This window comes from Gymnodraco acuticeps, unplaced genomic scaffold (assembly GCF_902827175.1).
Source record: "Gymnodraco acuticeps unplaced genomic scaffold, fGymAcu1.1, whole genome shotgun sequence".
In the NCBI taxonomy this organism is placed as follows: Eukaryota; Metazoa; Chordata; class Actinopteri; order Perciformes; family Bathydraconidae; genus Gymnodraco; species Gymnodraco acuticeps.
Genome location: NW_022990198.1, coordinates 2,107,025 through 2,120,463, shown reverse-complemented (window position 1 = coordinate 2,120,463; position 13,439 = coordinate 2,107,025). Strand labels below are relative to the sequence as shown.

At 37.7% G+C, this 13,439-nt stretch overlaps 1 protein-coding gene across 50 annotated transcripts in view; it reads right to left on the bottom strand.

Moving 5' to 3' along the window:
• The window catches only part of LOC117547361 (ankyrin-3-like), a 187,857-nt gene that overhangs the window by 28,104 nt on the left and 146,314 nt on the right, over positions 1 to 13,439 (bottom strand). For 19 of the 50 annotated variants that reach the window (XM_034218010.1, XM_034218008.1, XM_034218003.1 and 16 more), the window contains 11 exons: positions 12,752 to 12,784; positions 11,192 to 11,416; positions 7,832 to 7,986; positions 6,903 to 7,114; positions 5,145 to 5,352; positions 3,566 to 3,662; positions 3,244 to 3,472; positions 2,604 to 2,729; positions 1,321 to 1,443; positions 792 to 818; positions 163 to 244 (listed from right to left, as the gene is read on the bottom strand). In XM_034218010.1, coding sequence (XP_034073901.1) covers positions 163 to 244; positions 792 to 818; positions 1,321 to 1,443; positions 2,604 to 2,729; positions 3,244 to 3,472; positions 3,566 to 3,662; positions 5,145 to 5,352; positions 6,903 to 7,114; positions 7,832 to 7,986; positions 11,192 to 11,416; positions 12,752 to 12,784 — 1,517 coding nt within the window. Of the gene's footprint in view, positions 1 to 162; positions 245 to 791; positions 819 to 1,320; positions 1,444 to 2,603; positions 2,730 to 3,243; positions 3,473 to 3,565; positions 3,663 to 5,144; positions 5,353 to 6,902; positions 7,115 to 7,831; positions 7,987 to 9,718; positions 9,818 to 11,191; positions 11,417 to 12,751; positions 12,785 to 13,439 lie in introns of all 50 variants that reach the window. The other 31 variants (XM_034218025.1, XM_034218018.1, XM_034218019.1 and 28 more) reach the window with 5 other exon arrangements.

Below are 13,439 nucleotides of genomic sequence, written 5' to 3'. Positions count from 1 at the left end.
ATGAGAGATATGCATTTATAACATTAGGTAAGTCACATCGGTCTACAAATCGGTCACGCATTTTACATTTGAATTAAAATTGTTAATAGACGATCTTATCCACGAAAATTGGCATAATTAAATTCATCAAAGGTGTTTGTTAGTAAATATGTCAAAACTCACTCAGTGCAGGCTCGGCCAGATAGCTGTAGCGCTTACGTAAGGCTAGGGATGCAAAGGTATGACGTCGCTCTGGCTTTTCAGTCTGCAACAATAGCAAACAACACAAACACCTATTAGTTTAGGTCACCCTACATTATACGGTGCGGCCAAATGACAAACATTTGGACCTTATCAATGTCAAATTAAAGCTAACCCATTGGTCTGCATTTTTTGGTATTAACATACAAATGTTTAGTACGCATATTCCAACTTAACAAAATGGTCACTATGCCAAGAGATAGCCAATTTAGCTTAAGTTAGTCATGATAACCCTACAAACTCTAAATGATAAGTACTTAAAAGTGCAACATTATTTTGGTAACGTTACTAAAGGTTAAAAAGGACAATATAAGTAAATCTAAACTCCAAACTTACTTGTATTACATACTGTAAAGCGGAAGGAATAAGGATTGGACATAACACACGTCGTTTTACGATATTTCATGCAAACCCTAGCAGCTAAAGGTTGCTTTAAACAAGGAAACTTGTATTGTTTCTTGTAGAAGCGGAAAAAAATATGGCTATGATGAAGCAGGGCCGCTATAGATCTAGCGCAGAGGACAGCAAATGGTGGGGAGGGTGTGGTTTACCTCGTCCTCGGCATCTGACTCCATTTCCTGGTTCCCAAGATGCATTGCAGAAACAGGGGGAGTAACATAATGGAAAAGCAGGGGAAAAGAAACATCAGGGCGTGAAAAAGGAGTGATTGACAGAAGCTCAGAAGAGAAGCCACTTTAGCAAACTCAGCAAACCAAAACCAAAAAACACAGACTTGACAACACCAAACAAATAAAGTGCCAACACTCAGCAGCAAAAACAGCAAATGAAGTCAAGCCACAAAAAGCCAGCCCGATAATAAAAAAAAAGCCCTTTTTGCTCAAAGCGCTCAGCCAAAAGCATGTCATCCAAATCAAAAGATACGTAGGGACGACATGAAACAGCCAATGAAAAGAATCCACTGCATAAATAACTGATTTACATAGAGAGAAGCTTTAAACAGATAAAAGACACAGGCGGTGGTTTGGCATTCATCTATCTGTTTAATGGGGCCAAAGTACCCTAACCACGAGTATGGTCATGGAGGTGAAAACAGAAAATGGTGAATTCAGGTTACCTTACCTTTTTCACTGCTGGCAGTGTGATGTTCAGGTTGCAAACAGCAGTTTGTGGAAGGCCTTTTATGGTCTTACACTCTTTGAGGAACGTAAGACGACCGCAGGGTTCCTGGCTGGGGTCTCTCACCTGAGGAGAGAACATTGCTTCTTTATGTACCTTGTTCCTATTTTAAAGGTGGCACTGCGGGTGTGCGTCAGTGTGTAAACCCTACACCCTAGAACATTCATTCTACCACACAAAAGTGCATACTTTATTTTTAATGTTGTCTTTTTTGTGTTTTTTACCAAATGCAATTGTGTATGTCAGCAGTTGACAGCAGTATATACAGTGTATTTTGTGGTGTATGTACTGTATATTTCTCTTTTATTTGTGCAGCCAAGTAGGTAACGGAATAAGAAATGTACCCTTGAAGCATGTACTACCTGGAGGCTATCCTGTTCATATTGTGAATATCTTACAAACTGTAAGATGTATTCATAAGTTAATACTGTATATACTTATTACAAACTGTGTTATGTATTTTGGTAACTGCAGCACATGTCATACTGTCCATACTGTACACATTCTGCTGAATTCATATATACCTCTTACTGTTAACCAAAAAATAGGTGTACAATCATTTTGAACTACTGCTCATTGCACTACTGACTGGATAATAAACTGCACTTCATTGTGTGAGGTGTGCAATGACAATACGGTGAATCTATATACAAAATCTCAATTTGATAAAGTTCCAAAATGCCACATAAAGCACATACAATTTCTGTATTTTCTCTTGTTTTCACATTTTATCCACTGACATGTTTTGCTAAATGAACATTTGTGGAAATATGACTAAAGGAATATATTTGTAAGTAATGTTATACACATTGAAAACTGCTTCTGTAATTTCAATTAGTGGTGTTCTAGTTCACACACAGCAAGAATAGTTTTTACGCAAATGTTGCAAGGGGATTGATTATGGAGAACATGAGGTTAACGCGTCAATCAATGAAGCATTTATCAGGGGCAAAGGGAACTAAGTTACTATACCCCGTGGACCTTTGTTTATTGTATTAAAAGCTAGTGTGAGAAGGAGTAATGCATCATTAGAGAATGGAGCTAAAACAATCATGGTATTTTATCACCATCAAAGTTGTTTCTGCTCCTGCTTTCAAATTCATTAAGTCTTGTTTCTTGTGACATCTTATACTTCTTAGTAACTTCAAAAGTTTTTGTCATGTTGATTTATAGATCTCCCAACTCCAGCCTGAGAAGGTTGCTGGTAAAGAGTGTAAATGCAGTACCTTGACACAGAAGGGCAGACGGTTCTCCTTGAAGGCGTAAAAGTTAAGAACTAACTGCTGACCACCTTTAGTCAGAGGAGCCACGTTTCCATAGCAGTCCACATAAATGGGCCTGCCTTCCAGAACCTGAGAGAGAACATTATAGGTAAGAACGTCTTATCATGTGCAAAAGAAAAGTGGATCACTCTTTGAGTATTCATTATAAGGTTTCAAAGTAGCCCTAAGTTATAGGACTGTTCTCAGGCCACTTTGACTCTAAGCCTTACACTCCTTTCTGTTGCCTTTATAGTTATGCTAGTTATTTATAATCTTGGAAAAAACAGCTTTACATTTTGTTTTACATGTTTTAAATGGAAACATATTCACAAATGAAACTGTAGCTGTATAAATAACATGAATTTGTAGAATTAAATAATTAATTATGAAGGTATTTGATTAATTGGCAATTGCTTTATATCTGGTGTTTAACCTGACAGAACAAATATCCTAATTTAAGGCATTCAAATACAACAAGTGATAATAGCTTGTTCACACAGGGAAAAGCATTTGCATACATTTGAAACAAAATAATTTAGTAATCACTAAAATAATTTTATTAAAGGGTTAAAATCATTTATAATACCATAATTTCTGTATTTACCTCTATGTCCTTGCTCCTGGCCACCTCCTCAAAGTTCTCCTGCTGTTCCAGGGTCTTATCCACCTTGTCGTCTGTCATACAGAAGCACCTCAGTCTGGACTCCATTGGGTCGTTGGTCTTAGCAAACACCACAAACTTGGCCATGTAGGGCACGCAGATGAGCTCCCTGTACAGCTGCATGGCCAAGCCCACCGTCTCTGGGATCTGATGGCAGTCAGCTAACCAGAACCTGCACAGATGGAAAATAAAATGATTTTAGACACAGATGTTACTACAACAGATGGAAAAGAGTATAAGCGTGTGCATGTAGTCAGTGTCTCACCTTGCAGAAACATTAGTGGTGAAGGAGACGCAGTCATTGACGAATGTGAGAGGAGTGGTGCCAGTGATGTCTTCCCACTGTGCAGGGGACGTACCACCTGGAAGATGAATAGAAAGAGTTTGATTCATTTTTCATCATCATATATTCTTTTGACAAGCTATTTTCCAGTTAAGTTAAGATGAAACCGTTTTTATTTTATGTGCCGTTGCAGTTCAAAGTAGGAAAGACTGCAAATAAAACAACATGTAAAGAACAAAAGTAATTGATCAGTTGCAAAAAGAAATGTAGACCATGCAAGAACTAGGTTTACAGTCAGTGTAAACAAATACAATTAAAATAAAGGTCCCCTCCAGACATTTATATTAAACGTATTAAGCTATGCATTATTGTTTTTTTTTTTTAGTCAATTTATTGAACATGTCAGAAACAAAAACATACAACAATAATATATATATATATTTTCCTTTTTTTTCTCACTCAAATTAATAATTATAACAAAGTACAACAAAAACAAAAAAACAACAATAATTCTCAAATAGTCTGTCATGTTCAACAGGGGCAAGAAGAAGCTTAAAAAAAACCCCTCTAGCATATATTTTTCTTATAAATAAAATATTAGGTCATCGTCATCAGCGACATGTTTGTCTTAATTTGTTTGCTTTTTGTTTTTTTACAAAACAATCAGAAAGAAATTACTTTTACAATTACAAGAAATAACAACAAATGGGATTTTACAGGTCCTGTTCATAACCATTAATGATTTGGCTCCTAAATAATACTTTCAGTTTAGATACTGTAGACTTGTACAATATTTCAGTGCATCATTACAGTTATTCCACAGACTAACACCTTTTGATGAGATGCAATGAAGTTTGGCATTTGTTCGTACGGGTGGTTTTTTGAAAATGCAGTTTCCTCTCAACATGTGCATGCTTTCTCTCCGTGTGAAAAGTCCCTGGATATTATGAGGTAATTGTTGATTTGCGGCTTTGAACATAATTTGAATAGTTTTATAGTCAACCAGGTCTTGTAGTTTTAGTGTTTTTAGTTTGATGAATAATTTATTTGTAGGTTCTCTGTACGTAGTTTTATGTATAACTCGTATGGCTCTTTTTTGCAGGATGAAGATAGGATGTGTATTTGTTTTATATGTGTTCTCCCAAACTTCCACACAATACATCATGTATGGAAGTATTATTATATAGTATTATTATTGTAAATGTATGTCAAATTTAGTTTTGACATACATTTAACAAATTAAATGAGTAAAGACAGTCCACAATATCCCAAAAAAATTAAAAATCACTCTTCACAAATCAATGGTCCTCACAAAGATAGCCATATGGGTTTTTCTGCGGAAGTTTTTCCTTGTACGATGTGAGGGTCTAAGGATAGAGGGTGTCGTTTTTTCTCATACTGATATTCTGAACAATCTGTGCTATTGTATTAGCTGTAACTAAAGTGTCTCTACTGTAGGCTATTTTTATTATATGTACAGCACTTTGGCTCGACCAAAAATCGTTTATAAATGTTATAAATAAAACTTGATTTGATTTGATACATGTACTGTCACACACACCTGTGATGCTGCAGAGAAGGCGGAGACATGGCGTACAGTCTCCTTTGTAGCCGTTGGTAAGCCCCTCCCCTGAAAGAGGCGGGACTGGGATTGTCATGGTGATGGGTTTGTGGAACTTCCTTCTTCTGGGCTCCACGGTAACGATGGGGCTGAAGGTTGCCCGGTTACCGAGGATTTTCTTCACAGTGTCGTCGGGTGCCGGCTGGGCCTGGGAGAGAGGGGATTAAGTAATGTGTGTTTAATGTTTGTGTATGTTTGTTTAAAGCTTCTGAGTGAAGATATAGGGATTTTTTACTTATTTAAGACTAAAATGCCCAGAATTTAAGCTAATTTAAACTATATATAAAACTAAAAAGACTGATTAAAACTAATAAGGACAATTGACACTGGACTTAGAATTTTTTTTTAAACTAATCTAAAGACTGTTATTTTGTATATATTTATTGTTGTGTTTTATCTTAATGTGTGCATATGTGTAAATGTGTCTGTTGATTGTATATGATATACATATTTATACATATGTGACCTGCTCCATCGAAATCAGTCGCATTGACCCGAAGACACATTTTGAGTTGTATACACTGTTGGAAAGAGGAGATTCCTAGCTTTCTAATGATATCAGGATTGTTGTTGTACTCCAAATATTAAGCAAAATATGTCACATTATATAATGACTGTCACCGAGTCCTCATTTTGAGAAAAAGGCCTTCAAAGTTTCCTCTTCTCTGGAATCCATCGATCTGATTGATTATTAGCGGAGCAAATGATCAAAATAGTACGGAGGGAAGATATTTTCTTTTGGATTACTGGGGGAAGTGTGTGTGTGTGTGTGTATACGTGTGTGTGTGTGTGTGTGTTTGTGTAATTTTGCATTTGTGTGTATTGTGTTTGTTTCCCGGGGAAAACACTCACGAGAAACACCGGCTGTTGTTGTGCCTGCTGTGACGTCAAGTTACTCCGTTCTCCGCTTGTAATTATGCCGGTACAAGCTTCAAAGTTGTATTTATCATCTGAATATCGTGCGGTTTTGGCGCAGTGGTTAGAGCGTTGATCATCAGATCAGGGGGCGTTGGTGAACTCCCGCCTCGGCCGCCACTGCGTCAGGCCGTTGTGTCCTTGGGCAAGACACTCTACCCGCATTTGCTCCTGTGGGTAATGTTACATGTCTAATATGTGTAATGTGTAATTGTAAAGCGCTTTGAGCACCTGTAAAAGCGCTCTAAATAAAAAAATGTAATCCATTATTATTATTATTAATTTGCCGAAACAAGTTTAATATTATGAAAGCCAAGACTTTGTTTAATTGAAATCAGATGAAAACGGACCCTGCCGTGTTATCTATGATTACTATACGCCTTACATTCATAATGTCAGCCGGAGGGAGGGGGGGCGGCGCTGAGGAACAGCACAGTGGCGAGTGAGAGCTGTCATCTTCCCTTTACAAGCTTCAAAAATGTATTTATCGTGTGATTTTGGAAATAAAAGTTTCATATTCTGAAAGCCAAGACTTTGTTTATTTAAAATCAAACAAAACACCTGAACCTCGAAAAACTATTTTCTTACGCAAATCCACGTTTATTTTTTAAATGAGCCGCTGCGACTTCCGACTGATTTCCATAGAGCGGGTCACATATGTATACATATTTGTATATTTGTATTATTGTATTTTATATTCGGGATTGTTGGAAACGTTATTTCGATCTCTCTGTCTGTACAAACCCACAGAAAGATTGACATTAAAGTTGACTTTGAACTCACCTGCAGTCCAACTTTTATCTTCTTGGTTAGCGCCCCCTCAGGGAAGGAAGCTTGAACCAATGGGACGCTGCGGCTGCACAGAGTTCCGCCCTCTGGTCCCATCTGATTGGTCTCCTGCCGGATTCGAGACACAACAGCAAAGTACTGTGGGAAGTCCTTGGTGATGATGCGGCAGATTCTCTTCCTCTCCAGCTCCTCAGGACTGTCCAGCTCTACAGGGAAGCAACATACACAGTTTACAATATATAACATGTGAAATATAAATCATTTATTTTCCCAACCTACAAAACAGCTCAGTTTGTAGTACTTCTAGAATCAGACATGAGTCTGAATCTTTCTAACCTCCTTAAATAAGGTTGGTCTTGCTTAACATTTGATTGTCAGTCAGCAGGATTAGAGGGAAACTACTTGCCAAAATGTCATGCATCTTGGTGGATGGCATGCATTCTTGGTCTACTCTCTCCAAGTAACTTACTTTAATTACATTGTCTTGTCAATCAATCAATGTTTATTTATATAGCCCAATATCACACATGTTACATTTGTCTCAGTGCTTGTGATTACATAACTTGCATCCTTTTAAAAACAGTACATACCAGGTAGGTACAGAGACTCTGGCTAATACATTTTCTACATACAAAAACTAATGCTCAGAATAATTGACATCGTTCTGTGATGCCAAATCAGTCTACATAGAGGGACTTAAAAAGCACTATATCATTTAATTTGAAAGAATAAAAACAAAACAAAAACTACTTCCCATGTTTTATAATTTTTGAAGACATTACATATAATTTATAAAGACTTTTGAAAGAATGGTTTAGGAAATGTTATTACCAAATCACCTTGACATAAAAAAGACTTGGCTGATTGGCATTATAAGACAAAGTTTTGACAAAAAAAGAAAGAAATCTGAACTTGTGCTTCACCTTCATCCATCCCACTGAGGAGCTGCCTGAGGTCGTCAGTCTTGTAGTCGTACACGTGCTCCTTCCAGCTCTCCCCGTTCTCGCTGCGCAGCAGGATCAGCTCTCTCTCCTGGCCTCGCATCGAGCCAAAATGAGGGATCTCCACAATCACAGGCCTGGTGAGGAGCATGTCATGAAAGCAAGATGTAATTAATCGTATTCGAATGCAATGGCAGGTGACGGGTAAACCAAGAAAGTAGAGGTTAAGTTGCTAAATCAAATCTGAAATACAAATAATGGAGGATACATCATACATAGGGGGGTGATAATCACTAATGAAAGATGAAATCCATTCAGATTGTTAATTCTACAAGGGAAATATGAACAAGGAACATTAAAGAACATTGATGTCAGAAACACACTTTACAGGTATGAATGAACTGTGGTTCAGCTGATGACAGAGGATCTTTAAAATGATAGCGGTGGCCGTGCTGCAGTTGAAGGGACACTTGCAGTGTGTGTCATACAGTGTAAGGCATGAATTGATATGAAATAGACGGAGGAATGAGGTGAGAAAGCTGCACAGCCCTTATTCAAACAAGGCACGATGGCAACACAAGAGAGAAGGATGAACGTACTCTAGTCTGAGGACCATTTTTACCTCAGAGTAGAGAGTACAAAAGGACACACAGAGGAACCATAGTTATTGATCATTCCCTTGGCAAAGTCACAAAATGATGTTTGTAAGTACTTTTTTCTCAATCAGCGTCTTTCTATGAGTGATAAAGTCCTACATTAACTATATTCACAATTTTCTAACAAAGTTAAATGAATCTAGGTTGTACACAGACGGTGAAAAGGTACCTCACTTGTAAACCTGTAGTCTAGGGAAAAGGTACTCAAATATGTAACTCATATGTATCACAACAGTGTAGTAATACTCAGTTACAAGTACAAGTCATGTGTCAAGTAAAGGTACAAAAGTATTAGCAGAAAATATGCTTGCATTATCAAAGTTAATCAATCACTTGTTCGGAAATCGAACTGCTAGCACTTTTTGACTTTCTAGTTCTGTGCTGTTATCAATTGCTCTAAAACTAGAGTTCACTTTAAAATAAATAAAAAAGGAAATAAAAAAAGCTACAGCCTTCTGCTTTAATAACATTTGCTTTAATAAACGATCATTAAAACCTCATGTTTGGATCGCATCTTGCAGGTTCAATGCCAAGTAGTTATTCATTTAAATGTATCATTTTGTGTTATTACTATATTATATGAGTCTCTGTAAATAAATTACACAAACATTTTGTGGGATGACATACAACTGAACCTAAAAGGTGAAGTAAAGTAACAGCGGTCATGAGAAGCAGGATGATGCTCGGCTTGAGGAGGAAAAGGCTCATGCCCAACAAGTGCAGTCAAGTCCAAACAGCCAATCAAAACGTCTTATTTCAGGGACGTCATAAGCCCACTGAAAGGTTCTGAAATAAAATATATACAATGGTCTCTGAATGAAAGTGGCTTGAAAATAACCGTCATGGATTTAAAGGGTAGTTTTAGGAAGAATTATAAAATATCAAATGTAAAATCTATATTTTATGTCTCACCCTAAGATGTTATTAAGGCTAATACAAATCATACAAATGACTTGTAATGTAATACTAGTAACTAATTGTCCTCACTTCAAAAGGTTAATTACGTCATTGATTTCTTCCCAAAAATACGTGAAACCATGTAGCAGTAATGCTGTATCCTGACAAATCAATAGAGATGGGTAAAATAATCATATCCTTCAGCATGAGTCAGCCCGGGTCATGTTGCTTCCTCGGGGGAGGTGGGAGGTACGTAAAGGAGAGGAGAAGGTGTGGGGGGGGGGGGGGGGGGGGGGGTGCTATGTTTGGTTCCTACCCAACAAATCTAGTTCCTCTGGGTCCCAGCTGAAGCACTGGACTAACCAGGCTCTCGCCTTCACTAAGGGCTGGCAGCTTTCTGGGAAGATGTAGTTTACTGCGTCCACAAGATAATGAAAAACACGCGCACTCCAACATATACACACACTTGTAAAGTCAGTAACAGCACACACTGCAGTTGTATCGTTAAATTAATTCCTGTTTCTATTGTCCAGCACTCATCAGGGACAACAGCAACAGCAAATACACACTCACAATAACAGTTTCTGGTTGGTATACACACATGGTGTATCAACATCTAATATTAACAAATGTAATTACTTCTGAAGATAATACGCTCCGGTGGAAAAACTATTTAAATTCTGTTCAGCCATTTTCTATTACCAAACAAGGTTACCAAATGGTGATTGAGCAGATTCATATTGAAAGCATTTAATTGTTGAAACACAAGCGACTTTTATCATGAAGTTGTCACAGGACATGCAATGTGTTTTTCAGTGAGCTTGACGTTGGCCGCTGTTGTTCATTGAAAATGAGCTTAAAAAACAAGACAGCAAAGACGTAATGTGCGGCATTTTTGACAGCTGTTAGAAATTACATTACAAATATTGCAGAAAGTAATGGAAGAATCAAGAGCAGCCAAAGTGAGCAGTAAGAGGAAGAGCTATGGATGCGAGGCAGCAAACTTACATTTTCACATACTCCTTTGTTGAAGCATCTAAAACCACATTTGCTGTTTTCACCAAATAGGGTGATGCCTGATTCACTAGGACTGTAAGTTTAGGGATTTCAACTTAAAGTAGGAAAAAAAGTAATATTGCAGTGTAGAAAACCTCTGTTGCATTTGTCTATTTAAAAGCATAATCTTTTTACTTTTGTCTTTTTACTATTTTTCATAAAATTAGATGAACTACTCCAGTTTTAAAACGAGCTGAAATAGTAACAGAAATGTGTGTCTCAAAGCTGCAATCTAATTCAGAACTATCTTTGGACATGCAGACATACACAGCATGTTGCATTGTATTAACACTGTAATTATGCAAATGAAACAGGAGTGAAAGCATGTTCATTCAGTTGAGACAAATCTATCTCTGTTGGCTTTGACAAACTTCCTGACATAGGGTTGTAATGTATATAAAACTAAAACATGTGCACTATTCATTTTCTTCCCATGGTCCTTAATTTTCCACAGTTTACATCCGTTAGCAATGTTGCCTTTACTTTGCCAATGTCCGGACTTAATGCTCGAGGGTTATCACACTGCAACAATTACACTTTAACTGCAAATTACACAGCATGTATTCCACCTAAACATTCACATAGACTCATTCACACTTTAGAAATATAACGCAGATGGCATGAGATGGCTATGGCAAGAAGCGGAAGGAATAAGAAGTCAAGTCCAGAAAAAAAAGCAATTAAACAAACAGCAACACTATTGGTGAGTTAAAAAAATAAATGTGAGTCTCACCCGAGGAACTGAGCTCCTGCAGGACCGACTTCAACCAATCGGCTGGCCAGGCCTTCTCCTTCCACCATCGGAGGGGGCGTGGCCAGTTTGTGTCTCTTGACCAGGCGACAGGTGATCCTGGTGGGCGCCGTGCACTTCCTGGGCGGGATGATGATGCGCATGCCGTTGTGACGACTCCCTCTCATGGAGCCACCTCTGGCGTCCACCATGAAGCTGACCAGGAACCTGACAGAGGGAGAGAAAAGGAAGAAAAAGGAGCAGAGGAAGAAGAGTGAGAGGAGATGGTGGAGCAGAGAGTGCAAAGTGAAAGAAAGATGGATACCAGATAGACGGAAGGGTATAGAAAAGGAATGGAATAGAAAGTAACACACATCAATTAAACGTCGGCATTGATGGAGAGGGAAGAGCTTTAGTTGAGGTGAAATCCCTTCTCATGCCGTGATCTCCAAAACACACACAAAGTGTAAATGTGAGCAAAAGAGATAAAGATAGAACAGAAGTGTTTCAGAAGAGTTTTCTGTGTTGGCTATGGCTGCCCTTGAAAAAGTTGGTGGTTACAGTTAGAAAACACCAACTTTGCCAAGTAGATGTAACAATATCGCTACATAAAAGTGCTTATTCTTCAGTGAATATTATTACAAGTGGATGAATTACCCATAATGCCAACACAGGAGCCTCCGGTGTAACCTGTGTGTCTTATTCATACAAGGTAGTCCTGTAGTCCTGTGTGTAACTTATTGTAGAAGGAAATACCATAAAACACACACTGCACACAGATCCACACCATGCAATTTGGTGAACAATATTTAATGTTAGTTATATGTAGGTTTTGAATAAATGATGTGAATATAAATGTAATTTTGCATCCTTTGAAAAGTATGATTCTGACGTCTCAAGTGAATGTATAGATTCTTCAAAATACATGAGGTATCACACATGGTATCTGTAGTTGCAGTGTATTAATCTTGATTTGGACTGTATTACTAATATTTGCTTTCCATGTTTCTCTCATTAAGATCCAGACGCTCAGGAGGTCTATATCAAAAAGCCGAGGGTCTCCTCCTTTCCAAAAAAAAAAGACATGGTGAGTAAAACCATTAAAGCAATTTCACATGAATAAATAGTCAGTGTTTGGCCAATGCTGTTTGGCTACCGCTTACTTTTGCTCAGCTTGTTTCTCCGATAACTTATTATCCAGATGTTTGATGACTAAAATCTGCCGTCCAGTTCAAATATATAAAACATATTATAAAGAGGAAAATAAGTTTTAAAAGTATTGTAAAAATGTACCTTAAAATGTGATAAAAAATAATTTAACCAGACATTTGAACATAAAAATGTCACATATTATAGGTTGAAGAGACTCACAAAGATTTCCTCCAAACAAAAGGAATACACGCAAGGTCCAAAAATTCGATCTGTTACAACACAGTTCATGTGTGAGGAGAGCAAACACAGATGTTATGAGTGAACGGAGAGGGGGGGGGCGTGATGTCACCAGGAAGTAACAACAAACAAGGTGGAGGTGACAAAAGAGGGCAACCAATCACAGTCAATCACCTGCTGTCGTACTGCGGGAGCGGAGAGGAAAAACTGCAGGATGGACGACAAAGCAACGCAGGAGTGACAGGTCAACAACAGAGCTTTGTCAGAGGAAACACCACTGAGAAGACCACCACCAAGGAGTCCTTTAAAGAATAGCTCGACATTTTGGGAGATATGCTTATTCGCTTTCTGGACGAGGGTTCGATGAGAAGTTGAGCCTGTCTTTTATATATTGGTTCACAGTTATCAGCCGGTTAGCTTAGCTTAGCACCAAGTCTGAATTGTAATTTGCTAACTATTGATAATTAGTGTGGTGTAAAATTGTGTATGCAATGTGTTCCAATTTCAAAGTACTGTATGTTGATTTGTGTACGCCAGAAATGCCTGGATGTAAAGAAGATTAGCAGGAATTTCTGAGTATGACACATGAATTCACGGGACATATTTAACTTAGACTGTCCAATGGCGGACTGCAGGAAAGCTGGTTTAAATCATTAACCAATAAAATAATAACGAAAGATTAAGGTGCGGTCACGAGGGTAAATGCTCACATATACAAAATAATATAATTTAAAACCTTTAACAATTTAAATTTGCATTGATATAATACTGAAATATATAAATTCTACGGCAGCTCGGAGAAGTATTGATTTAAACGTTATTGTCAATAAATACGACAAATTGCTTGAGTTAAGGTAAGTGT